At 43.5% G+C, this 25,506-nt stretch overlaps 1 protein-coding gene across 1 annotated transcript; it reads right to left on the bottom strand.

Annotated features, from left to right (window-relative positions):
• Positions 1-418: 418 nt before the first annotated feature.
• Positions 419-21,938, bottom strand: LOC128427086 (SH3 and cysteine-rich domain-containing protein 2). The gene is made up of 11 exons (XM_053414179.1): positions 21,789-21,938; positions 10,352-10,739; positions 9,910-10,004; positions 4,502-4,586; positions 4,220-4,332; positions 4,025-4,088; positions 3,317-3,372; positions 3,064-3,152; positions 2,375-2,426; positions 874-1,011; positions 419-617 (listed from the first exon to the last, which is right to left on the bottom strand). The coding sequence occupies exons 1-11, from the start codon at positions 21,867-21,869 to the stop codon at positions 519-521; spliced, it is 1,260 nt and encodes a 419-aa protein (XP_053270154.1). The 5' UTR covers positions 21,870-21,938; the 3' UTR covers positions 419-518.
• Between the last annotated feature and the right edge of the window lie 3,568 nt (positions 21,939-25,506).

The following is a 25,506-nucleotide window of genomic DNA, read 5'->3' on the forward strand; positions in this document are numbered from 1 at the left end:
TCACGATCTCTTACGTCTTGTTTTCTTTACACAAACAATGAAATGAAGACAGTTTGCTCACAAAGTCCCAAAGGCCTGCACGCCCCTTGACATCATAATATAGTCGTCGTCGTCTTCCCTTTATTTGCAGACGCAGTGGCCAATGGAGATGTGTAGTGAGGTAGCCAGACTTCCTGCACTCTTCTCCTCTTCTACGTGATGCTACATTTTTGTTTGTGAGGGGGTCATAAACCCCACAAAGTCAAGTTGTGCTACAGGGAAAAAAAGTAGCTGTAAGGAACTCTAAAAGAAGGCGCCCCTCCTTCCAACCTTTTAAAATCCTCCTGCAGGAAAAAGCCGTATCGTGGGTCGTTGTCCACGCAAGCTGCTGCTGCCGATTCACTGCCACTCTTTTGGAGGGGTGGGGGGGGGTTGTGTGGTTGGCGGTCAGCGAGGTGTTGGCTAAACACTCCTGAGCGTTCCTCCATTACAGTGAACCTCTCTATCAAACCGAGCGTCGAGGAGAATCGCCCCCACCATCATATCTCTAGCAGGTACTTCACGGGGACCAGGCCTCGCTTCTTCCCGCTCGTCAGCCGATGGAAACCGTCAATGTCCTCGTTCTTCCCCACGCAGATCTGCAGGGGAAAGGGGGGGGGGGGGCAATGGGTGAGAGAGGGAGGGGATAGAGGAGGGGAGAGCGGAGCGGGAGGACGGGCAAGTGACATTCAGGGATGTGAGAGAGTTTGGGGGCCGAGGGTAAAAGTAAGCTAACATGCCGTCCTCTGTATTCTCAGCAGTTTTCTGCATGAATTTGCATACGTTGTGTTCAGGGTGTGTGTGCGTGTGAGTGAGAGAGTTTGACAAATTGTGTGTATTTAAATGCGTGTTCACCTGGGCCTCTTTAACAGTCATCTGGCCCTTGTCACGGTTGCCGTGGAAACCATCGGTGACCTTCCACACCCGCTCGCCGGGGCGAACCCGCTGAACAAAGTTGGCCGGGAAATATCCCACCTTGTCTCTGCTTTTCCCCTGGGTCGCACAAACGCACACACACAAACACACAAACACACAAACACACAGTTAGTCTTTGACGAACACATTACAAATAGATACTTTCTGTTCTGATCTGACTTATGTTGACTGAAATTGTAAAAAAAAAAATACTGCTTTGTTTAGAGCACAGCACAAACATCTGTGAGGATTTAAGTTTTCATGGAGGAAACAAACATCTGCTGCTTTCTTACCAAAAAGAAACCATACGTTTCAACACAAACAGCAAACCCAACACAGACCGTCCTTCAGAATCAGAATCAGAATTCTTTTTATTGCCATGTATATTTGCACATACAGGAAATTGCCTTGGTGTGGTTGGTGCACTTTACAAACAACAAATTAAAAAACACAATATTGAACAATATAACAATATAAAAAAACAAAACAACAGTATATACAGTTAAAGAGTTACGTGCGGTTTTAAGGTGCAGAGATTGGTAATAGTGCCAGTAATATAGAGTTATAAATTATGTGCAAGGGTGGGTGGGGGGTGGGGGGGGTCAGCAGAGTCAGTGTGATGCTTGACAGTCCTCTGCTGAGTAAACACACAACGACATACTTTGCGTTTACAATTTTTGCTTGCTTGACCACTCGCCTACATATTCATCACTCTTATATCACAGTGGCCATCCATCCGTTATCTGTTCCACTTATCCCCTTGAGGAACACGTGGGGAGCCGGAGCCGATCCCAGCTGCCACTGGGCGAGAGGCGGGGTTCAGGTCGCCAGCGAATCACAAGGCCATCGCACAGAGACAAACAACCATTCACTCTCACATCCAAGCACGATTTATAGTCTTTAATTTATATCAGGGTAAAAAAAACTGAATAGAGTTCTCGACCAAGAGGCTTCTGTATCTGCCTGTCATCTCTTCAAAGACACTGGTAAACATTTAGCTTATATCCGGATGTTGGCTCCTCCACATTGAGCAATAGCAGCTACGTTTCTGATTCAGGTTTAAAATGGTTTTATTCCTGCCAAGCATATATCTGGTGTAACTGTTGTCCCCTGGTGCTTTATGTTAAAGTAAAGACCTGTCCGTCTATGTTATGATCTTCAAACTAGTTCGGCTCACACCCACACCTGCCGTCCTTCAAGCACCACCCACCAGCTCTTCAGTCTTAGTGAATAGATTCAATTAATTATAAACTCAGAGTGCTTTACAGTATTAGTCACATTCACACACACACACACACAGCCAATCAGAGCCAATTCAGGGTTCAGTGTCTCGCCCAAGCTCACTACTTAATGATGGACTGGAGGAGACGGGGATCAAACCGCCGACCTTTTGGTTAGTGGATAATCCGAATGAATAAAGAGAGAAGACTTGACAGCTCACCTTCCACCAGTCCTCGTTTGAGTCCTCTGTGACTTGAACTCTGTCACCAGGCCTGCAGGGAAACAGTCAAAAGGCTTGATGAGAATTATTTTAGTTTTTTTCTGCAATTGTTGTTTATTATTAGCAGAAAAACTAATGTAGTCACGAACGTAAGAATTAATGCAACAGCAAGCACACATTAAATATTTTACTTTCTAAAATATACAGTCGGGCAGTTCATTCTGGCCTTAGCTGAGGTATGCACTCCACTAGATCTGATCGATTTTAGAATTGAGTCTTGTTTGCAGTCATCCCTTTATGATTAAATGGAAATGTCGACATGAAATTGATAATTTTTCTGAGGAGAGATGGAAGCAGCTCTGTCCATGAGAAGACATTTCTCCATCTCCCTGCACAGACGGCTCCTCCAGATTAGTGGTGAGTGTCATGGCACACTCAGCAGTTTCCTGATCCTACTAAATACATTTTTTTTTCTGCTTTCACACACTCGCAGCTGTTTGTCCTTCCTGGCCTCCCGGCACCCTACCTCCCCCCACCCCGAGCCCCGCAATCCCCCCTAAGATCATCCTGCTGAGGAGGCAGATGGTGCGTGAGTGTCAGGTAAATAACGGGCCAGGTGAACACCTCCTCCTCTCTCAACCGATTACTCTCACATGCTCACATACGGTCAACTGAGAAACGGGACTGACTGTAGTTCCAAGTCGTTCTTCTCCTGAGGCAGGAACTTGTAGAGAGCCACGTAGGTGTGGACGGAGTGGACCTCGACTCGTTTGGGAGTCTGACAAAGAGACAAACACAGGGAGCGGGGGGGGGGGGGGGATTAAAGATCGTTGTCCCAATGTTTTGGAAATCTGCGACTGGAGAGTTTGAAGGCTGTTGACCCAGAGCGCATCTTCGCTGAGATAAACTGACTGAAAAGTGAGAGGAAAGCTGACTACACACCTTCAGGCTGACCCTGTCTTCGGAATCAGCCTTCTCGCTTTCAGGAGGGGTGAGCACTGGAGAGACGGACATGTAGACACAGAGAGAGAGGGAGAAGGGGGAAAGAAAGAGAGAGAAGTGAGAGGACAAAATGCGTGAGAGAAAGAAAGGTCACATGTAAAACAAGAGAAAGGGGGGAAAGATGGGGGGGGGGGGTGCAAGAGGAGGGAGAGAAAGAAAGGATGCAGAGAGGGAAGAGGGGGGGTCGTGTCACTTTGCGGCAAACAGAAGGAAGGCCGAAGTCAAGGTCGTTAACCGTGAGGTGACGGCAGAACAAACTGAGATGATCCCATCTCCTGGGACTGAAGACAGAGGGAAAGGCACTGGGTACACACACACACTCACACACACACACACACACACCCGCACACACCCGCACACACTCCACCTCCGTGCTGTACTGCGTCTTATGCTAATTTAGCTCCTTAACTCTTTGACAGGACTCTGTGTCTATGAATTTCAGAAATTATCATCTGATGAATTCACATAAACAAGAACAGAGATAATAAACTCGTTAATGCAGGAAAAACAGAACAAACAGTCACAACGCTCCCACATGGGAAGAGTCTCAATGTTTATGCGTAATATCCGTCTTCCTGTAATTACCAAAGAGATAAAGTGTGAAATTATCAGCTATAAAGAAATGAAAGGGAAATTCATTTCACTTACTTCCTGGTATTTGTTCCTCTTCAGCAATCGGCTGGTTCTCGAGTTTGTCTTGTGGTTTCTCTTCCTGTAAATAAAGAAAAGTTTTACAAAGTCAACAATGCTCTTTGAAAGATTGATGTCAGCATGAATTTATACGAGCGCCTGGGCTTTTCTGGGTATTTTATGTGCGTGTGTTTTTTTTTCTCTTTCCCATACCTCGTGACAAGGCGACTCTGAGATACTGCCGAAGCTGGAGCGACTCATCAGAGCCAGCGACGTCCCGTAGCGCAGCGCCTCGTACACGGGGTCAACGCTGCCGTTATCTGCCTCTACACGCAGCCAGACAGAGCGGAGCAGAGCAACACATGTGCAATTTTATCGCTGACAACGTAGATACACACACAAACACGCGGGCCTGTCAGGGACTGAAGGCCACGGACACAGCGATTAGTCATCCGGAGGTTTCAGCTGTTTGCTGCCGGCGTCTCCATCACTCACCCTGAGCGGCGGGCGCCTCTCTGACCACACCCAGCGGATCGATGGTCAGCAGAGGAGAGCTGAAGTTTCTCTTGAAAGCTCCTGACTGACAAAAGGAAAGAAAGGGGAGGACGGGGGGGAGGGGGGAGAAGTGTTACTTGAGGTGGGAACAAAAAAAAAGAGACAAAAAGGGCAGATGTTATATTTTGGTGTAAGACAACACCTGTGGGTTTATTTTAAAATCAGTGAAGGGCAAGCCTCTACAGGAAGTGTGATGTGCACCTGAAAGTGTGCACGTGTCAGTCTGGATGTTCTTTCAGCCCTTCTGCTCAACTGAAATGCATTTGTCATTTATTCCATCTATAAAATGCAGTTTGGGAACAACTTGGAGTTATTGTGGTACACCTCTTCAAAAGAAGTATTCCTACTATATCTTTGCATGTGTACAAATACATGAAGTTAAATTTAAGACTTTGAAAGAATGCCACAAAATCAGATTTTTAAGGAAGACAGAATTACTGAAAGATAGTAAAAGAAAGTTAATATAATTAAAACCTATTACAAGGCCTTTGACAACTGTAAGACTTTTCAAGGCCTAAAATTCAGATTCTCGAATTTAGACTTTATTAAAAGACCCCAAAGAAACCCCGACAATCTCCATCTTGACTCCCACACCCTTGTCTTTTATACTGCAAATGAATTTCAAACTTCATTTCCAGTAGTAAAAGGAAGAAATGCAGAGTAGCTGCATATAAAAGTAGTTTCTAGGAGGCGGCTGCTTCACTGCCTCTCCTGTGGCTTCCATCTAAGAACATTTTGCTCCTTTTTTCCCATCAAGCTGTTTGTAGCTGTATCTGAGCCCTTCAGTTTCAGGACTATGGGAGGAAGAGGAGAAGTCATGATGAATACTCAGGAGTGCTCCAGTACGCTCCACACAAACTGGTTAAAATAGCTAAATTAAACCCTCAGACATACTTTTCCACAAAAAACATGGGAATTAAATAACACAGAACAAAACAAGATAAATGAAAAACACGAAAGATATCAAAAAGGGAAATATTCATTAAAACCAGTTAAACAATCTGGCAATGCTTTCCTATAGAGCTATGGTAAAAACTATTCTCATCTCCTCAGTGTCGGGGCCCTGATGGCAAAAGCCTGGTCCCCCTAAGTTACCCCCCCTGACTCAGGAACTACTAACTGTTGGTTAGAAGATCTTGGATTAGGACTCGGAGCAGAGGCAGTTATAATAAGACCGTGCTGAGCTTTAAAAGTTATTAAAAGAATCTTAAAATCTATCTTAAATGTTACTGAGGGGAGGCAACAACCAAAGAGAAAGTCACTGATACACTCCCGAAGAAACGTCCTTCACGCTGCCGTGTGCCTGATGGAGCATGACTTGACTTTTTTTGTTTCTGCCTTTAAGCAAATTCATCCGCCTGGTTTGTCTGCTGAGGCGCCACAGAGGCCCGGCTCTGTCAGACTGCAGAGGAGTGCAGATCTGCTACTGTACACACTTTGATATCAGATGCTTTATTTAGCAGGAGAAATATGTTTAGCGACAGCGGATGAGTCATCAGCCTCAGAGACGACACAGAGTCCTGATTCTGACAGAGGAGGCTGTGATGAATCCGTTCTGCAAATAGAAACAGTTTATAAAGATAGTATCTCTTTTCATCTGTTTTATGGAGAGTGACTGATGTTGAAAATAATGCCATCAGACTAATACGTTTAATCTTCAGTTGTGGTTTTTTTAGCCATCCTGAGCAGAAACTGTAGAGATGGGTTTCCAAATAAAGCAGCATTTTACAGGAGTGGAGTTGATTTGCTGGCAAAATGTTACTCAGGTGAAACTTGACACTTCTTTAATCCAGAAAAAAAGTTTTATCACTTCACATAAAAATCTGCGAGCGACAATCGATAGTCGACTCAGCCGTTGGCCATCGATGATTTAAGGAAACACTTCTCACGTCTGAATTTATGAACATTCAGTCAGAAAAGTGCAGAAGACGCCTGAAAGTCAAACCTCACATTGAGCTGCTGAGAGAGTGTGAAGCTGCTCTCAGGGGTGACAGACAGGAATTTGTCTTCTCATCCACACTGAAAAAACTGCATGTTATTCAATGCTGAAGTAGAACTGAGTATTGTGATGATATAGGAGTTGTGTGGTATTTTTAATTGGCACTATAAATATTATAATATTGACTAGTAATATTGCAGAGAACCTTTCAAAATTCAAAATAGTGACTATATAAACCAGAGGGCTGTAAACATTGAGAATTATTCAAATAGACTTCTTGATTAATGAACCAACTGTTGCAGCTCTGGTCAAGTGTTTTGCAGAATATAATACTTTTATACTTCTTTGGCTCATTATAGTCATTTTAATATATTTGTCACAAGGCCTTTAACAGGAACCACAGGGCACAAATAAAATAAAAGAGATTCAAAGAGCTCACTGTAAATGAAACTGGCGAATGCTTCACTCTGTCAGATTCTAATAATTAATGACAACTGGTCTCATCTCCTCTGTCAGAGCTCAAAACAGAAAAGAACTGATGTGGAGGTAGAGGAGTGATTTCCACAGCATCACATGCACCTTCCATTTCCACTGTGGCAAACTTCTAGAACCAGACACAGTGTGGGCAGCATCTGCCTCGACCGGTTTGGGTGAGCAGATATAATATGGGGAAGAGAGGAGAGGTGGGTGGGAAGGAGGGGAGAGAAGAGAGAGAGGGGGGTATAATGGAATGGAGCTGACTCGCACAAAGTACAGTTAGGAGAAGATAGGTGTGTGCTTGTGTGTGTGTGTGCGTGTGTGTGTGTGTGTGTGTATGTGTGTGTGTATGTGTGCGTGCCTAGAGCTTTCCTGCAGAGGCAATTATTTTGTGCGGAGCTCAGCCTGTTTCTTTAATCAAACCGTAATAGATCTTTAAGTTTAATTATGAGCAGAAGGTTCATGATTCCAGACTCATGTAAAGCCGCTTCATTCAGAAGACACATTAAAGCAATCTGTCACAAGAGAGTGGGATCAGCAAGTCGACGGAGAGCCGGCCATTCATTTTGAATGAAGCTCTGCCTGCTCGTGTCCGGGTTTTTTATTGTTAGTCATTAAGGATCCGAGGTGGAAGAAGTAAACAGATCCTTAAAATAGCACAGTAAAAGTAGTAATATGCAGATTCCCTCGTATTCGTTTCTTTCAGTATACGATGGGTTATAATTAAATCCGACAAGGAAGATATGATTTAGTCTGCACTTTTGAGGTGTTGGGCACGACCCAAGGAAGTATTTTGCAGTGTGTGTGTGTGTGTGTCTGTGTGCAAAAACCCACAAACTAACAAGTAGCAACTCTCAAATAAATGTAGTGGAGTAAAGACATTGCTTCTTTACAAAGAGATATAAAACGGCAGGAAATAGAAATGCACAAGTAAAGTACAGGTATCTGGAATATGTACTGAACCACCACTTTCATTAACATACATGGATTAGATGTAGACTCTACCTCCTCAACAATAAGACCTCTGATGCCATAAGCCAGCTCTACAGTCTAATGCATGACATCAGCATGCCCCGATTTCAAAATTGCACCTGAGCAATCTCAGTGCAATCGAAGTCAAATCTCTCCAGCGAGCTCTGTTTGTTTTGGATGACGCACTTTTGGGGCGAGTAACCCTGGGACCTTGTGTGACGTGGATCTAAAATAAGCAGCCTCAGACTCCATCCAGTTTCTGTAAAAATGCCTAATCCTCGCTTTGATGAGTGTGCAGTGATGGAAAAGGACACCGCCGAAGGCTCGGTGGGAGCCTGCCGTGTCACATCCTCGAGGGATTGCGAGCGCCTCAAACACACTGAATTTCACACTGAATTAGCCGGACCAGCTGGTACGGGGAGATATTGATTTTCCAATAGAGCAGAGGGGGGGGGGAAAGGAAAGGTAGAGCCCAGACGAGAGAGGGGAAGAGAGGAGGCCGATGAGCGAGAGGAAGGACAAAAGGGCTGAGGGACAAAACGCTGGGACCTGGCCAGTGAAACTTTAAACACAATCCTCCACAGCTTTGTGTTCCTGTTTTATATTTGGAAGCATTTAACGCCACTATTAGCCTTTAAAGCACCGTCAGCGTCTTAGTCAACTTTGCAAAGCTCCGGTCAAGCCGCATGCCATTTATAACCCCGGCGTTTCCGCCTCTGCTGGTCTGAACAGGGATTTATCCTCGTTTAACAAGATGGGGGCTCTGAGGCTAAGCATATTACCAGGACTGAAAGGCTGTGCCAACTGACTGAGAGACAGTTATAGCACCCAGATGCTATTCTATTCTGCTGACACCAAGTAGTCTGGCCTAATCTCTGCCCTGCTGAGGACTTGTGCTTTTCCTCTGCATTTTCAAAACAAATACGCAAAATATGAAGTTAATAAACTTTATAGGAAATCTATTGGCCCATGTTAAGTACAGAGAGAAGTGCAACAAATTGAATTGAAGTACACTGAATTTAATATTAATAATAAATAAGCCTTGTATCCTAATTAGAGTTTTGATCAAACATGATAACAAATATAATTACCACCTCGCAGTCACTGCCAACCAGTGCAAGTTGCAGTTCACATTTTAACGGATGTTGCTTGTTTCAAATATTTTCTTTTATGTTATATTTCTTATTCATGTTTTGTCTTGTTTTATTCTGTTTTGCTCTATTTCCATGTGTTTATAATTGCTGTAAATAAATTACATTATTATGTTAGATTTTAAATCCCTGCATGTCCAGACTCATTTAGCATACCTAGTGAAATACTAACTATTTAATGAAAGGTATTAAGTGTATTTTGACAAAATTTATGAAAAACATGTCTTGGTTTGTGGCCAGAAATGTGCTTTGTGAGTTCAAAGTGACCTTTGACCTTTGACCACAAACTGCAAACCATTCATCCTTGAGCGTAATTTGTAATGAAATCCCTTCTGGGATATATCACATTCACAGGAATGGGACAGACAACCGATAATCATGTGGTGAAGACGCTGAAGGAATTTAGTAGAAGGTATTTCATATGTTTTGTGATAATTAGTGGCCAAAAACATGTTTTGTGAATTCACACCAATATCTGATCAGTTCATCTATGAGTCCAGGTAAATGAAAAGGAGAAAGAGATATGTCAGAAAAAATATTGTAGATAAAGACTGTCCTGTTTATCTACCTCAGAGTTAAAGCTAAAACTAATAATAGTCAATAAGAAAAATGTCACTACCTTAAAGAGACTCTAGGAGAGTTTCACAAAGGGAGCAGACTGAACATCTCCAGAAACCGGTGTCAGACACTTCTAGTAAAACCTGGCCAAACTACATGGCTATAAAGTGAAAATGTAAGCTTCATAAAAGGTGATTAGTGCACGGTGATGAAACTTGATGTTACTGTAAGTCCTACTGAAGTGTTCCTACCTTTCCATTACAGGGCTGCTGGGAGAGCTCAGACGAGCACCAGAGGTGGGCCGCCAGTTTACAGGCTTTACAGCGCAGGCCCTGCTTGGAGTTTCCTGCAGACACACAACGTTCACTTTAACACACAGAAAACTTAAGACTGACAGCTGTCACATTAAAAACCAATGCAATATCATCACTTAATAAAGTTATCGAGTTGTCCGGCTAGTTTGGTTTCATCTATTGTACAATTTGTGAATTAAATATCTTTCATTTCCATTCACTATTCATATTCTCAAGATTTGGATTGTACCATAATGCAATGCTAACATCAAACTATATCTGATGATTGGCTAATTTCGGCATTCTGCCACATTTGGTTCCTCTTGGGACAGATTCATTTCCTCAATGGAAGTTATTCAACACAGCTTGCTAATGTCTTAATATGGATTAACTGACCCACCTTGGATCACGTGTTTGCATCGCTGGCAGCAGGTCAGCCTACGGAAGACATGCTCCTGGAAACAGTGCGTCTTCCCTGGCTGCACCGGCTGGGCCTGAGTCTTTGGCTGGGCTGTGGAGGTGACGGACAGCGAGGGACTGATTGAAGGCGAGTGAGACGTCAGTGAAGGGTTGGGACTGACCAACGGGGACTGGGAGGGGGAGTGCTCATAGGCCGGGGGGCACTCGGAGAAGGGTGGAGGAGATTGCGGAGGTGGTGGTTGTGGTTGTGGTGTTGTGATGAGGGCCGAGGGCAGGCGCATTTCGCCATTGTTGCGCTGGAAAAAGTTGTCCATGCTCTTACTGCGCATGACAGACTTGAAGGACAGGGAGCGCTTCAGCCGCTGCAACTGGAAGAAAGAAGACAGATGATATTCAGTTGAAGTTCCACAATGACATAGAAACTGACAAATTTGACAATCAAATCTGATGAAAACACAGAAACACAAACTGTGAACTGATACAGAGACTGTGGGCCAACTATGCTGCCTCATTTCGAGGGCTCTTCCAAAACGCGGCTGCCAAATTCGTCCTTCCCCGAGTAACAAACGGCCCAAGAGAGTAGATCCTTCTTGGGCCAATCTATCCCAGGATTCATTGCGCTTCGGTGAGAAAGTCTGTTTTCAAAGCCACAGCCACGGCAAGAGATGACACATCCGAGGCTTTCACTTTCCAATGAAAGTACCAGGCTTTAACTCATATGAAAGGCTAACAGTAGACTTATAACCAAAGGGACATCAAAACTTTCTCATCTCAACTGCAGCTCGGTTGCTAGGGGACAGTGGTAAGGATGGGACCAGTTGATGACTATGGCTGGAGACTAAAGCGCCCCCTTTTGGTTCAGCCATCACGGCGTTCGTGGGCCACGTAGAGGTTTTAAAGTGCGACACAATAACAAAGTTCGACGCAAATTAGGTGCAGAAGAAACATGGACGTTGAACAAAAGTAATCAAGTGATTGATTACAAACCAGAGAAAGTTGACAGTCTCACCCTCTCTGTAAATTATGACACTAATGACTGATGTAGGTACAATGTACGTCTTTTTTTAAATGACAACAAGGTGTCGAGCTTGAAACCAGTGGGTTTAAAAGCAGTCTGCTCGTCTACCCTCTGACTGTCCTTGCCCTGGAAGCTGACTTTTGATCTTCCATCTTCAGCTGTTCTCCCCTCTGCTCCTTAGATCCGCACGAGTCAATACCCCTTAAAATTCCCGTTTGATTAGTTTTATTGAGCGACCTGCACCTTGGCGCTTGATGTGGTCAGTGATGCATGGCGGACGCGGTGTTTATCTTTGACTCTTTGACTCCGGCCTCCATCTCCCATCCAGGGGCAGCACAATAAAGAGGGGACTGATAATGACAAACAATTACAGGGTCTTAGGCGCAATGGGACCCTCTATATGGAAATCTTAACTGCTGTGGACTCACACACGCAGACAGACACACTCGAGAGAGAATGGCCTGGAGAACTAGGGCAAGGATGTAATAGGTCCCTCAGAATCCGACTGAGCCTCGCCTCAATTTGCACAGAGCTCATTAGCCGTCTCTGTTTGTGACCGGGTTGAGGATATTGTCCTGCCTCTAACTTCAAAAGGTGAACTCATTTCCATTTAAGTCTGCTCTAACAGTGTTTCTGTTCCTCGAGTTTATTTTGTTGCTTTAATATTGCTGCTTTTAGCAATGTAATAAAAACATAATGTTTTCCTCAGCAAGGAAAACCTTCCGTGAATCTGTATAACTTTAGAATATGTTTCTTCGTGTGTTTACGTGCAAGGTGCTAGCGTCCTCATCCTGTCTATTGCTCCTCTGAGCTTCGACAGCCACCGGCTATCTGCTCTCCTTTGCAGAAAACTCGATCAATAGCATCGAGCAGGTTCTTCTTTTTCTTCTTTAAGCCGTGGATTCACACATGCCAATTAGTCTGAGTGATGAAAAGAGTCGTCTCTGTCGACCCATTAGTGAGTGCCTCTCATAAATGTTTTCTACAGGGAGCTGAGTCCATGCTTTCCTTAATGGCCTTTTCTTGGCTCGACCGGTGGCCCATCCAGTAATGGATGTTCCTCTCTATTAGATTGTTTAACTTGTCCGACTTTGTTAATCTTCTCTGCGGTGGAGGCCTGCGTCTAAGGGAAAAGGAACAATCCCCTCAGGCACAAACAAGGCAACACAAGACTGATAATCCATAAGTTAATGTAGCACCCTGAGCCTTAACAACGCTTAAAGTAACGAAAGCATAAACAGTTATTTAGCTTAATTAATTAAAGTCAATGTGAAAACAAAACTATAACAGTTTAAAGCCAAATGTGTTTTGTAAGTCGCTTTAGCTATAATTGGGCTTTACTACTCATGCTCGAGTGCGTGAAACGTCTGCTCAGAAGAAAGAGAAGAGTGAAATCTGAGAGCAGAGCTGAAGCTGGAGCTCAGCAAAGGCGTCCGAGCAACAAAATATCAAAAGAGTGCAAGAACAGAGTTCGAGCACAAGCAGAGCAGATCGAAGCACAAGGGAGGGTCTATTTGAGTGCGAGTGCAGGAATTTGAGTGAGAGCATTACAAAATCTTATCATGAAATCAATAAGTCCCGCTCTCACACTGTGAAAGACTCTCGGTGGAAAAACAAGCACAACAGAAGTGCTACATGAATCCAGTCATTCATTTTTGATTAATTTAAATTGCACAGTTCAATTATTAATAGAGCAAAAATAAAATTAGAGTTCTTCAACGGTCTGTAATTTGGAAGCCACATGGCATCACACACACACTCCAAATTTCTCCCCTGGTTCATGTGGTTGCTCTTACTATTTGTGTGTGTGTGTCCCTGTGATATAATAGGTGTTGTATTAAAGCTGCTTGTTTGCAGTTTGACACGCGTTGTCACATATCCCGTTACATCCTCCTCCTGAAAACAGAGCAGAGGAGACTCTAATGAATGCAAATCTTTTATATTTCTCTGTGAAATAGAGCGCTCTCTCTCTCTCTGTGTTAGGTTTTGAAGAGTCTATTTATGGATCACAGAACTGCCGACCCATCACACTCTGAACTACTGACAGCAATTAGCTCATCACAGGGCGGGTAGTGTCGTCTACGAGAGCGGGCTGCGGTTTGAAGATGTAAAAAATGAAAGTATGGGAGCAGTCAAAGAAAGTGAGGGGGAAAATAGATAAAACGGAATGAATAAAAATGTGGGAAGGAACATAACTAAAGTGGAGATGGATAGAGAAATAGCAGGCTGCCACTTTCAACCACCCCCCCTGGCCTTCGAGAGCCTGATAATGCACCAGGGCCTTTCCAGATCAGCCCTCTGGCAGAAACAGAGCCGACACCTCGGACTTCTTTTTCCAGCCGTTTGAAAACGAGCATGCAGAGATGTTTGGTGGAGGCTTCTATAAATAGGCTATTGTGCGGAGTGCATGGATAAATTAATGATTGAGAAGCGGGGGTGGGTGTTCACGGTGTTCACACGAGATGCCTGTGCAAGGGAAAAAGTCCCCCAGCTGCCACCACGACGCCGCTGCCACTCCCTGTGTGTTTCTACGAGGTGTCGCAGGACAGCAAACGCAAAACAAGGTCCGATCTCTCTGCTTGTTGGTTCTTCATCTCCTCGGGAAGGACAAATGTTCTTTCTAAAAGAGAACGTGAGGTTTATCTTTTTCTTTTAGAGACCATCAATTTAGTTTCAATTCTGTCAGTGAATAGAAACAATAGTGATCCTGTCGCTACCCGTCTCCTGGCACCTTCAGCTGCCATGCATGCGGTTGGCAGGTCTTGTCAGGGAACCAATCCAAGGTGAGCTGGGTGCAGATGCATAAATCTCATAAAAATATAGCTAAGTGCTTATTACATCAGATTTATAAGCCTCTTTTGGACCTGAAATGCTGATTTTCTCCTCCGTCTCGTGCCAGAAAACATCCTTGAACAGCTGCCTTCTGTGTTGCTATGCACGTTCAACACACAGCAGCGTTTTGTGCATTGCAAACTCCACAGCAGCATATTGATTGATGACACAAACAGGTATCTGGTTTCTTCCCGTTATAAAAACATCTGGTCCCGGATCCAGGACGGTCGCCTCCCTCTCTGCAGAAGCTTTCCCTGGACACAGCTGAGCGACCCCAGTGTCTGCCAACTCCTAAACACGACACGCCCACTGCAGAGTATTTCTCCGGGCGTCTCTGGCTGCGGGTGCTTTTCAAGCTTCTACTCAACACACTGGAAACTGAATTATTGTGTTAAATTAAAAGGTGACGTCATCAGCCACTGCTCAAAATGGTAAAAGTCCTCAATGCACAAGCTCCAGTGCAGGTGACAGAGATCGGAACTAACCAACAGCTTCCCAGAACAGAGTGAAAAAGACATCTTCAGTTTGTCCATTTAGAAAATACATTATTTCCTGTATCCAACTGGATGATGCTGAGACATCAATACTCAGTCTGACTCTGAGCAGCACTTGAGAGAAGTGAAGATGTTCCTATTGTTAGTGAAGTCATTTCATGTGAAAAACCACAAAGGAGACATTTCTACCTTCTCCTCTAGTGTGGATTTTTTGTGGATGTCAACTTTCTGTAAAGTGAAAAAGTCCAAACACTAAGGTAAAATGACAAAAAAACTATAATTTCTTCAAGTTATAGATGAAGAAAACTTCAAAGATAAAGATTAGAGGACAAGCTAAAGTCAGGCTTGTATTCTGAGGATGTGCAGATGAGCGGGAGAACCTCATGTGTCCCTCTGTCTTCTCTACACTGCATATTAATATACCGGGTGAAAAACAAGGTGTGAATAAAATGTTAATTGTCTTCCAAATATATGACTGTTGTTTAAAGGGCTGTTTCTGTTTCTGAGCCTCTTGGTAGCAAAGACTCTCACAGCAGCTCACACACCGTCTGATAGCCTGTGCAGCAAAAGGAGCTTGCATTTCCAAATCCAGCCTTTTAAAAGGTTTAACTGCACAAGGAGCTTTTGCAAAAACCAAGAGGCGACTGCAGCGGCTGCTTGATGTTCAGAAAAATGGCGGAAGCTTGATGACAATGTGATGATTAACACCCAGTAAGGCTACAGTCAATAAACAGACACAGAATAATTACTTTTTAGATAAGATACTTTGAAAATCCAAAGCTTTCTGCCAGATAAAATCGAACTGTCATACAGTGAGTGAAGAAGCGAGAAGATTTGCTTTTACTTGTCTTTAATGGTCTTTAGGTCTTCCACCAGCACACATCTCACATGCTCAGTGTCCGAACCAGTACAGCTCCTTAGGTCTTCTGGTCCGTAGCTGTCCCAAAGTGCACGACACAAAGGTGAGGCAGCTTTTAGCTTTTATTCTCCGAACAGCTGGAACACTGTTTGGAGAACAAAAGGCGAGCAGCCAGAAGTGTGGAAATCTGCCAGTTTGAAACCCCTCTCTTGAGCCTGGCTTTTAGACATTATATTATTGCATCTATGTTATAAATTTTATTCAATTTCATGTAGCCGTTCATATGTTTGTTCTTTTACTTTTATTTCTTCCAGTTATTGGTATTTGGCATCACAGCTTTTAAAATCAACATTTTTTAGCTTTTAAAATCTATTTTATAATCTTTGTCAGCATTTTTTATTTGGTCTCTCTTATTAATGGCTCATCAGTCTATCGTGAAGCATCACTGAGCCTTATGAAATGTGCTTTACGACTAAAAACTGACTGACTGATGGAGTCTTGACTTATTATTGTACATCATGACTTAACATGTTTTACTGTAAGCTTTTGTCCCACAGTCCCACAACAAGCTGAATGCCTTTGTGAGGCCTTGGGAATCAATGAGTGTGAAATAAAGGGAGTAAAACACAATATAGAGAAACAATGAGATGTTCAAACTGTAGATTTCTGCATCGTTGTTGTTCAGGAATCATTATCCAGGATAATTATTGATTAACCCAGGGAGAAAAAGTCTTTTCAATAGTACGAATGCTCTGTATGAATGAACATGTTGTTGTTGCAGTCTAATGTGCATGTTTTCCTTTCAAGGTGAGTCTCCAGAACTGAAAATCTGAACTAGCCTTTATAAAAACTGTATTTCCTCCAGCTCTGTCATTACAGAGAGAATACAACCTCACGGTCACTTCAGCAGCAGCCCCCTGAGGGTTTTTATTATGACACTAGGTCCATTTTTACTCCCAGCAGAAGCCACACACACCCTGGAACTGCACGAGGAACTCGGCTGGATCAGCAGTGTTTTACAACTCAATCAAGGGGCAGTAATTCAGCGACTTCGATCAAAACAGAGCTGCGTCAACGCAGCGTGCAGGAGCACATGGCGACATTTCGCTTGGGCTCTTTCATAAGCTGTTTTCAGACATGAAATATCATCATATGTTAGGAACGCAGCAGGAGTTCACCACAAAAACATAATGTCTGGAACATTCAGGCAAGGTGACAGTAAGGCACAGCAGAAGAGTACAGGAAAATAACTGGAGTTTATAGCTCATGTCTGCAACCAGCTACAGATGAGACGCTCCGTGTCTTTCTAACTGCGTCCGTCTCCCTCGCTGTGTTTCTCCTGCCTCCCTCCAACACTTCCTCTGTTTTCTGTGCAGACTGCAGCTTGTTATCAAAGGTCAGCGATACAAGTCCATCATCCTGACGGGTGGAACACAAACATATCAGATGATGACAGATGTACATCCTCCTGCCGACAGTGATAGGGAAGAAAACAAGCACGAGGACGCTCAACACACTTTGTTCGGAAATGTCACGCACACGCGGGATAATCACATGAGCAGCACAGACGCATGCTGGTTCCCCTCAGAAAGAGCTCTGCTGTTGTATTTGTGAGTTCAGTGGCACACTGACACAGGAGAGACAAAAGTTAGCCACGAGGAAATTAAATGTCAGCACTGTCAAAAAAAAACATCCAAAACTAATTAGCATCGTCATTTTTCTGGTTTTACAACAAAACATTTGTGCATCTATCTAATAATTCCATAAATTGGTCTTTATCAAGAGCTTCACACTTGGGATGTTAAGGGACTATAGAAGTGCAATGTTGAATATATTGCGATTTGAAGACAATTTGTATTCACCACAGGAAGAGAAAACAGCCCATTCCAAACACATGTGTTTACAAAGGGCAATGCAAAATTATGACTAGTTTTGTAAACTGTGAAAATAACAAACTTGATCATTTTAAGGTTTGCATAATCATTAAAAGTAAGTTAACCTCTTATTTAATAATGAAAACATATCGTGGTTTGGTTAAACCAACTGAACTGGTAACCCTGAGTCTTGCACCACTGCTGGTCGCTCATCCTATTCCCCTTTCAACCATGGAGAAAGAGATATCGAGAAAGATGATGATAAAGGATAGAAAGGAGGGATAGGAGAGGAGAGTAACAAAGACAGAAAGATGTGAAGAAGTGGAGTACGTGTGCATAAAGGAAAAGGTTTTGGTTTTCATTACACTCGGGCAGTCAATGGAAAAGAGAGAGTAGATGGGAGGTGAGAAATTAATTAGATAAAAAAGAGGAGAAAACATGCTGATAGGAAAGTTAGAGGGCTCCCAGCAGAGAGCGTGAAGGACAAAGTGGGAGAGAAACGGCTGCCATCGTTTCAGCTCATAAAACTGTCTTTGTGTTGGCTGAGAACGAGATGAGCCCTGTGAGGACCCTGCCGACCGCGCCACCGCTCCACACTGCAATAGAATCATTTAAACTTGATGTAGCGTCGTATTCTGAGCTCACAGTTCTCGTTTCATCCGTTACTAAGCAAAGTACAAGAGTGTTTAATAATTGTTTGATGTTTCAGGAGATCAAATCACATCTAAAGCTAAAGAAAACCAAGAAATGAATCAGTTCTTTTAATCGACAGAAAAACTAAAGAGTGATAATAACAACAGGAACCTTTTTTGGGCCATGTCCATAAACTGTTAATACAGTAAAGATGGATGACGGTGATGGTTTCCATTGCCTCCAGTAATTAAGCCAACATATTGGTTTAATCCTGGCCACCTGCGCGCTGATTATATAATTTGGGAGCTATAGGGTGGAGCCACGGTATCAAGGTCCCGCCCACACATGAACTCAACCTATCATGAGTCACGCTCGGCCATCATTCATGACGATTCAGTTTTCATTTTCAAAACATCGAATAACTGGTCCAAACAAAACTTACTAGTAAAAACTAGCATGTGAATAAACACCAGCGTGAAAAGAAGTTCATGTCCCGTTTGCTAACATGGAGAAGCATCCGGCCACCTGGGGAATAATCACAATGTTTCTGCTTCACTTTCCGCTGAGTCATCCATTTTTATAAAGTTGATGCTCATGACCAGTCAAGCGCTCCCGGCTAAACAAGTAGGAATATGACCTTTGGGAAATGGATCAGCTGGGCTTGTTGTTTACCCCTTACTTACAGTAATTATCCCATGCTAAGCTAACTGGATGCTAGCTGCTAATTAATGTGAAGCATAAAGAAACTACTTTCAGTGGAGGCACAAGTGCACAACTGTTCCTTAAACCACCGATTTCCTTATTCAGACTCTGAACTTCACTCGTCATCGTCACATTCATTCCCTCACTGAACACACGACACTTGATCGACTTGCGCTCCGAGCGATTAGCGAGGCGCAATAATATTTCCGTGGCCATCACCTCTTCTGTAGGTGTGAGGAGGTGGAATAACTATTCATTCTCCGTCACAGCCTCTATTAGCGGCACTCTAGAAAGCTGGTGGGCCCCACTTAGCACCGTAATAAATGCTCCCAGAGCCGAGGGATGGTGAAGAGACGGAGAGGCGAGAGGAGAGGGAGCGACGGAGGAGAGCTGAAGAAGGGATAAGAAGGATTACGGAGAGCGGCGGTAAGTGGAAGTGAGAAAGAAAAAGACACGGAGGCAGGAGTAGGGGGGGAAAGCAGAGGGTGGAAGTTGTTATGAAATGAGCAGAGTGATGTGCAAGGGACTGGATTAGGAGCGACAGTAAGAAACAAGTGAAGCTGTAGAGACGCCCTCAAGCAGACGACTATGAATCGACCCCAGTTGTAACACACATGTATTCTTTCCTTCCTCTTTTCCCTTTCTTCTTCTTCTTCTTCTGCTGCTGGATTTGATTTGGTCACAGCTGCCAGCAGGGGCTTGGCAGAAACAGAGCTACATGGCTGACGCAGCTCGGAGGATTGGGTTTTGTTTTTTTCTTCCCCCACCAGTTCTGTTTTGTCTGGACGGCCATTTGTGTGAATTATGACCCGGCCCCTAGCAAGATACAGCAAACATCTGCTCGCTGATTGGCTCATAAATTCATGCAGCCCCTCTACGTCAACCATCCATTGTGTTGTTTGTCTGTAGTCAAATAGAAACAACAAGGCGCCCGGGCTCTGCCAGGCTTGTCCCAGGTCCCCGTGGCCACGAGCGGGCGGAGGACTGCGGAAACGCGATTTCTTGCTGTAATTGCTGCTGCAATTAAGGCTGATCCTGGATCTCATTTGAAAGTTTAATGCGGGAGATTTAGGTCAAGGCTGCGAGCGAGAGTGTAGAGAGAGCAGTCGCTGTCTTTTTGTCGAGAATGATTAATCAGCAACAACAAAAACCACTGTTATTATCCACCGCTAGACTGCGAGCAAAGCCCATAACTATACCCCGGGGCCATAACTACAGGGATCCTGAGGGGGTCAAGTATAGTGTTTACTGGTTTAAGATATGTTAATGGTAATCTGGATGGGAATATGCACAACGATGACAAAGGCCTTAATGAGGTGTCTGCTTTACTGTCTTTTCTTGAAGTCTCATCTTGATAGAGGCGAAAAATAAATGTGTGGTTTTAGTTCTTTGGTAACTTTCCAAAAATGTTTTTAGCTCAAACCAGTTAGGTCCCATTGAGGGAGAAGAACCTGATGTGGACTGGGCCAAGATGCCAGCTGCAAGTAAACTTTGCCAGAGATTTCGGATTCAACTAGAGGGACACTTAGCGCATTCCTCCAATGAGGCCCAACAGCCCTTTTAAAATCAATCAAGCTGCACCAAATTTACCACACTCACAGATATCAATCATCATAATGAGTCTGATTCTTTCAAATCAGGATCCATGAATTATCCCATGGGAAAAATGGGGAAAAAGTTGAAAAGTGCCCTCTCACACAATGTTAAAGAAATTCCTCCTGGATCCACACTAAACTGTAACGGGTTCTTTCCTGACCGACACCACAGCTTAACCATTTATCACTGGTCCAAGTGACCCGAGCAGAAAACATGACGACCGACCATATAGAGTAGATAAAGTTTACCAATAGTGCTGTGATCTGATCCCATTACTATGTGTTGAATATTCCCAAAATCAATGTGGTGAGTTGAATTACTCGAGTCTGACATCAGTTATTGTACCGAGAGACAAATGAAGATATTAAACTGAATGTGCAGGAATGAAGAGTCAAGAGAAACCAGCAGCTATTTGTCTCCCCTCCACTGGGATCCCATCGCAGGTTAATGATGGCAAGCATGCTGTCGTGCCTCCACTAGCTTGCCATCATGTGTCAGGTGTGATGGTCCCAGTGGTTTTCCTGGGAGAGGAGATGCAGGTTCATTACTCCTCTGCAGTGACATCTACATGATGGGCATAGAGCGTGTGCAGTGGTAAGCATTATGAACATCTCAGGAAAGAACTGCCGCACATTGTATATAACAAAGAATGGATAATTACACAAACTTGATCCCTATGTTACATTGCACGAAGTATTTCAATTTTTATTCTTACTACATTTTCCCCTTGTGCTGCTACTACGTTGTGCCAATTGTGAATTTCCTCTACGTAGGATCAAGAACGCTTCATTTTATCTTATCTCATTTTATCTTATCTTATCTCCCTGTTGAGCTGCAGCCCCTTTCCGACTTTCTCTAAACATCATCTTCAACTTGTGGGTGTGTGTGTGTGTGTGTGTGTGTGTGTGTGTGTGTGTGTGTTTGTGTGTGTGAGAATGAGACATCTGACATGAAGAAGAAGTGTCAGTGAGGGATTATAATGCCAGCTACTTGTGTTCATTTCATCTGATGCACACACCTTTCTCTTTCTCCTAGTGCCTCAGGTGCTTTGAGTGAACAGGCCTCACACAGCACATGCACACACCTCCATGTAATGTCTGCCCTTTGACCCTGAGGTCAGGAGCAGGTACAAGAATTAAAAGGGGCTTAAAAGTTATTATGCAAGAGCTGCAGCCAGCACAGAATAAGCCTCGTTAAGAGGGAGGGTTGGGGGGGGGGGGGGGGGGGCAACTAAAGACATGCAGGCAAGTCAAAATAGAAAAACTTGAATTGACACTCAGGGTAAATTATGATGATGATTCAATAACATCAATTCCTCAAAACTGTCATGACAGAACTCCAGCCCTCAGTCTGAGACAGTCACTCATCATTAGATCTGTGATGGTCCTGACGGTGAGCGGTGCGGTTACCTTGGACTCCTGGTGGCTGGGCAGCGGTCGGTGCAGGTCTCTGTTCTGTGGCTCGTTCTCCTTCTCGCTTATTTCTGTCATTTCAAACGGACACAGAAAAAAAAAAAAGGTCCTTTCGGCTGCGAAACTTAAATCCGACGAGTCCAGTGGGGAAACAGGGGGCGAGAGAGAGAGAGTGGAGAGGAAACTAGAAACTCGGAGGTTCGGACATCGCGTCGGTCTCAGGGGAGGAAGAGCTGCTTTCGTCCAGTCATGTGTCTGTGGCGGCGGCGGTGTCCATCTGCGTCTGTGGCGAAGTGTAACGAGCTATTCCGTCAAAACGCTGCGTATTGTTCTACGCACTTAATTATAGGGAATAAGGTGGAATACGTCAGATGTGGTGGAGAGCATCCGGCTGCAGGAGCCGGTCGATGCGCGTGCTTCTCTCCGCTCGCGTGTCTTCTCCTCTCTCTCTCTCTATCTCTCTCTCTCTCGCACACGCACACACACACACAAACGGGCACGCGCTTCTACAACAACTTTGATTTCGCAAAGTGCTCGGCTCGTGCTGATTGGTCCGCACGTGTTAAGGAGCCGCCTGACAGGAAGCGCGGTGATTGGCTGAGACCAGATCAACGTAAAGCGGACGAGGTTAATACAACATCAATGTTTGTGCCTCAAAATAATAAATATGCTGTAAATATTAATATCTAAATGCTCTTTGGCATTAAAGGGACAGTTCACTCGAATAGGAAAATTCCCTCATTATCTTCTCATCACTTTGCAGATGGAAGGGTGGCTGAAGTGTTTGAGTCTGGTGAACATTTTGACTTAAAACTTGTAAATGACCTCTTTTCAAGTCGTATTTGAATGTCGGGGCTTACGGACACTTGCATGAAACCACAGGAGTAGCATGGAGGCATGTTATGGTTTTTTAGGTTTAAAGAATCGGTCACCTTTTACTTGAATTGGATTGGATTTGGCTGCAACGCTGTTTAACCCTGAAACTCCAAAAGTGATTTGTGGACTCAAACACTTCACCCTCTACTCCATAGACATAGTTGTGAGTGTATGATGGTGATGATGATGATGATGATGATGATGATGATGATGATGATGATGATGAAGTACTCTGTATTGAAGTACACATATGTCAAATGTACTTTTAGCACATTTACTCTTTCCGTCTCTCTCAATTTAAGGGTTAACACTGACTTTTTATTCCCCCTACACTTATTGAACAATGAATTGTTTCTTTGGTGGTTTTATGCCAAAAACCCTATCATCACATAAAATAAGGCCCATGTCACAGATTCAACTGTGCAGCAATAAGTCAATTTCATATTTGTCTGTGTTCTATTTCTGTACATCCACACTGATGCATGCACAGGAACAGAGATCCGATAACATGAGATGATATCAGATAATCCTTTATTTCTCTCATAACGGGACAATTCGTCATCTTGCATCTTGTAAAGAGGGATAGTCAAAATAAGACGCACACCGAAAAACAATAAACATGCAACACATACATGAGGAAGTAAGTTAAATACACACTATTAAACATTAAACGGTAACACTGTTTGGGTGTAGCACAGTATATTTATAACAGTCCGCTGAGAGCACCAGTAGCCTGGTACAGTAACTGATTCAGCACCAGGGACAGCTCCCCTCTCCCCTACGTGTCACTAATGATCAGCCTTCCCTGCTTGTACGATTTCATGGTTTCATACTCACCAGATTATGTTTACTTTTAATGATGGGACTCCTATCATCAAGAAGGCTCGGGCTTGCTTTTATTGCATTAACAGCCTGTGCACAGTGTGAAGTGTATTCCATCGCACTGAGCTAAGTATAGGAGCAACTCAGAACAAAGCAATGGCACCGACTACTAATGATCGCTGCCTCTCCCCCAAAGCACAAATGAGCAGTTAACAGTGTGATTCAATCTATTTATACACAATCTTTTCAAAAATCTTTTCAATCCATCATTTTTTTAGATGCTGCGAGAAGATTTTGAGATAGTCTCTCGGGGGCAGAGTTTAGGTCTGTACACCATGTTCCACAAGCAGCTCGACAGTGCACTGAAAGCCCCTGTCACTCTCCATCGCTGACATAATATGGTGTTGTGGTGCAGCAGGTAATTATGCAACTGAAAGACCTTATTATTTTTTATCAGAAATGTTAAAAGAAATAATTATGAGGACTTCTGGGTGTAACTGTGTGGGTGGCGGAGACAGGATTACTACCGGGTTTAAATTAGAACCGAGAACATCATGTGATTTTACTGCATGTGTTGCATTGATTGATTATACATACTCTTATTTCCTTGTGCTTTAAAGTGGTGTATCCACCTTTTGTTTCGGTATTTCATTACTTGCTTCCTCCTTTCAAGTAACTATTCCCCCATCAAGTAAAACATGAACTTTTAGCTTCTAATTTTTGTTTTTATTGCAACATAGAGATCAATGGCCTTTTGTATTATGTGTGCAGGTTTCATAGCACATTCCATGGACGACACAAAGCAGAATAAAACAGTGCTATTCCTCTCTCATCTTATGCTGCAGCTCGAGCTGGTTTCCATTTTGCAGCATCATCTTTTATTAACAGCTCGGGGGAACTTTTTTTCGCTCCACTTACGACACACCACTGTGGCTCCACTCATTGTCTGTCTCTGTCTCTAAAGAGAAACACACACATTCAGAAATGCAGACACAGTGCACTTTTGACATCAAGCTGTTTTTAAAGAACTCGCCGACACAGTAAGAACGGGACAAATAAAGAATTTTCAAGAGAGGAACATTTGACCTCAGACTATAAAGGCTGTATTAACAAAAAAAAATTAAGTAAAACTTATATTTTCTTACATTAAATTTGTTTATTCTGATTTCTTTAAAAAAAAATGTTTGGAAGTATTGTTCTCTCCCAGTTTTTTACCTTGAGTCTTATTTTATTTTCCTGCAGCTCCTGGTGTCTAACAGCATTTCCACATCTGTCACCTAAGATATACCTTGCACAAGCTATAGGAGGATGTGTGTGTGTGTTTGTGTGTGTGTACCATATGTGAGTGTAAGTGGAAGGAGACACAAGGAACAAGAATTGGGGATGAGTGTCCTATCTCTGGAAAGCACATGACCTGATATGACTTCATTTAATCTCCCCGTTCGCTCAAATGATCATAAATCTATTCTCTCTGTGGTCCCCCTCTACTTCTCTGCTCTCATTTTTGAAACCATCACACTACGCAGTGTGTCGTGTTTACTCGTGGTTGTCGTCTTTGCCAACTTTGTTTCTCATCTCTTTTCAATGTTGAAAAGGAGCCGCCCCAGAGCAGGTGGTCCAGTGAGGCAGCTGACGTCAGGTGCCTCACTGGACCACTTTTACTTTGCAGAAGGTTTGGTTTGGTTTTCCTTCGATTTTGGTTTATCTGGATTTCAGAAGGGATCCATGTGGGTACTTTTTCATGATTCAGCACAGATCCTTATTAACAGTGACACTAGAGGAGTACAGTGGCTACCTATGGATGATGGGATAAAGATAAATAAAGGGATCATACTGACACACCCAAAGAGAGAAGCTTGTGTAGTTTTCTGGGAGTGTACGTAGTCTTTGCAGGGAGTTGGGTGGGGTTGGTGAAGGAGCACTGCACCAATTAGACAAAAAGTTACATGAAGTCCTTTGTGGTTCCAGTGAGCTGCATCAAATCTGCTAAATTGCCCGAAGTGCCTCAACTGGGCCG

Source organism: Pleuronectes platessa, chromosome 21, assembly GCF_947347685.1.
Source record: "Pleuronectes platessa chromosome 21, fPlePla1.1, whole genome shotgun sequence".
Classification (NCBI taxonomy): domain Eukaryota; kingdom Metazoa; phylum Chordata; class Actinopteri; order Pleuronectiformes; family Pleuronectidae; genus Pleuronectes; species Pleuronectes platessa.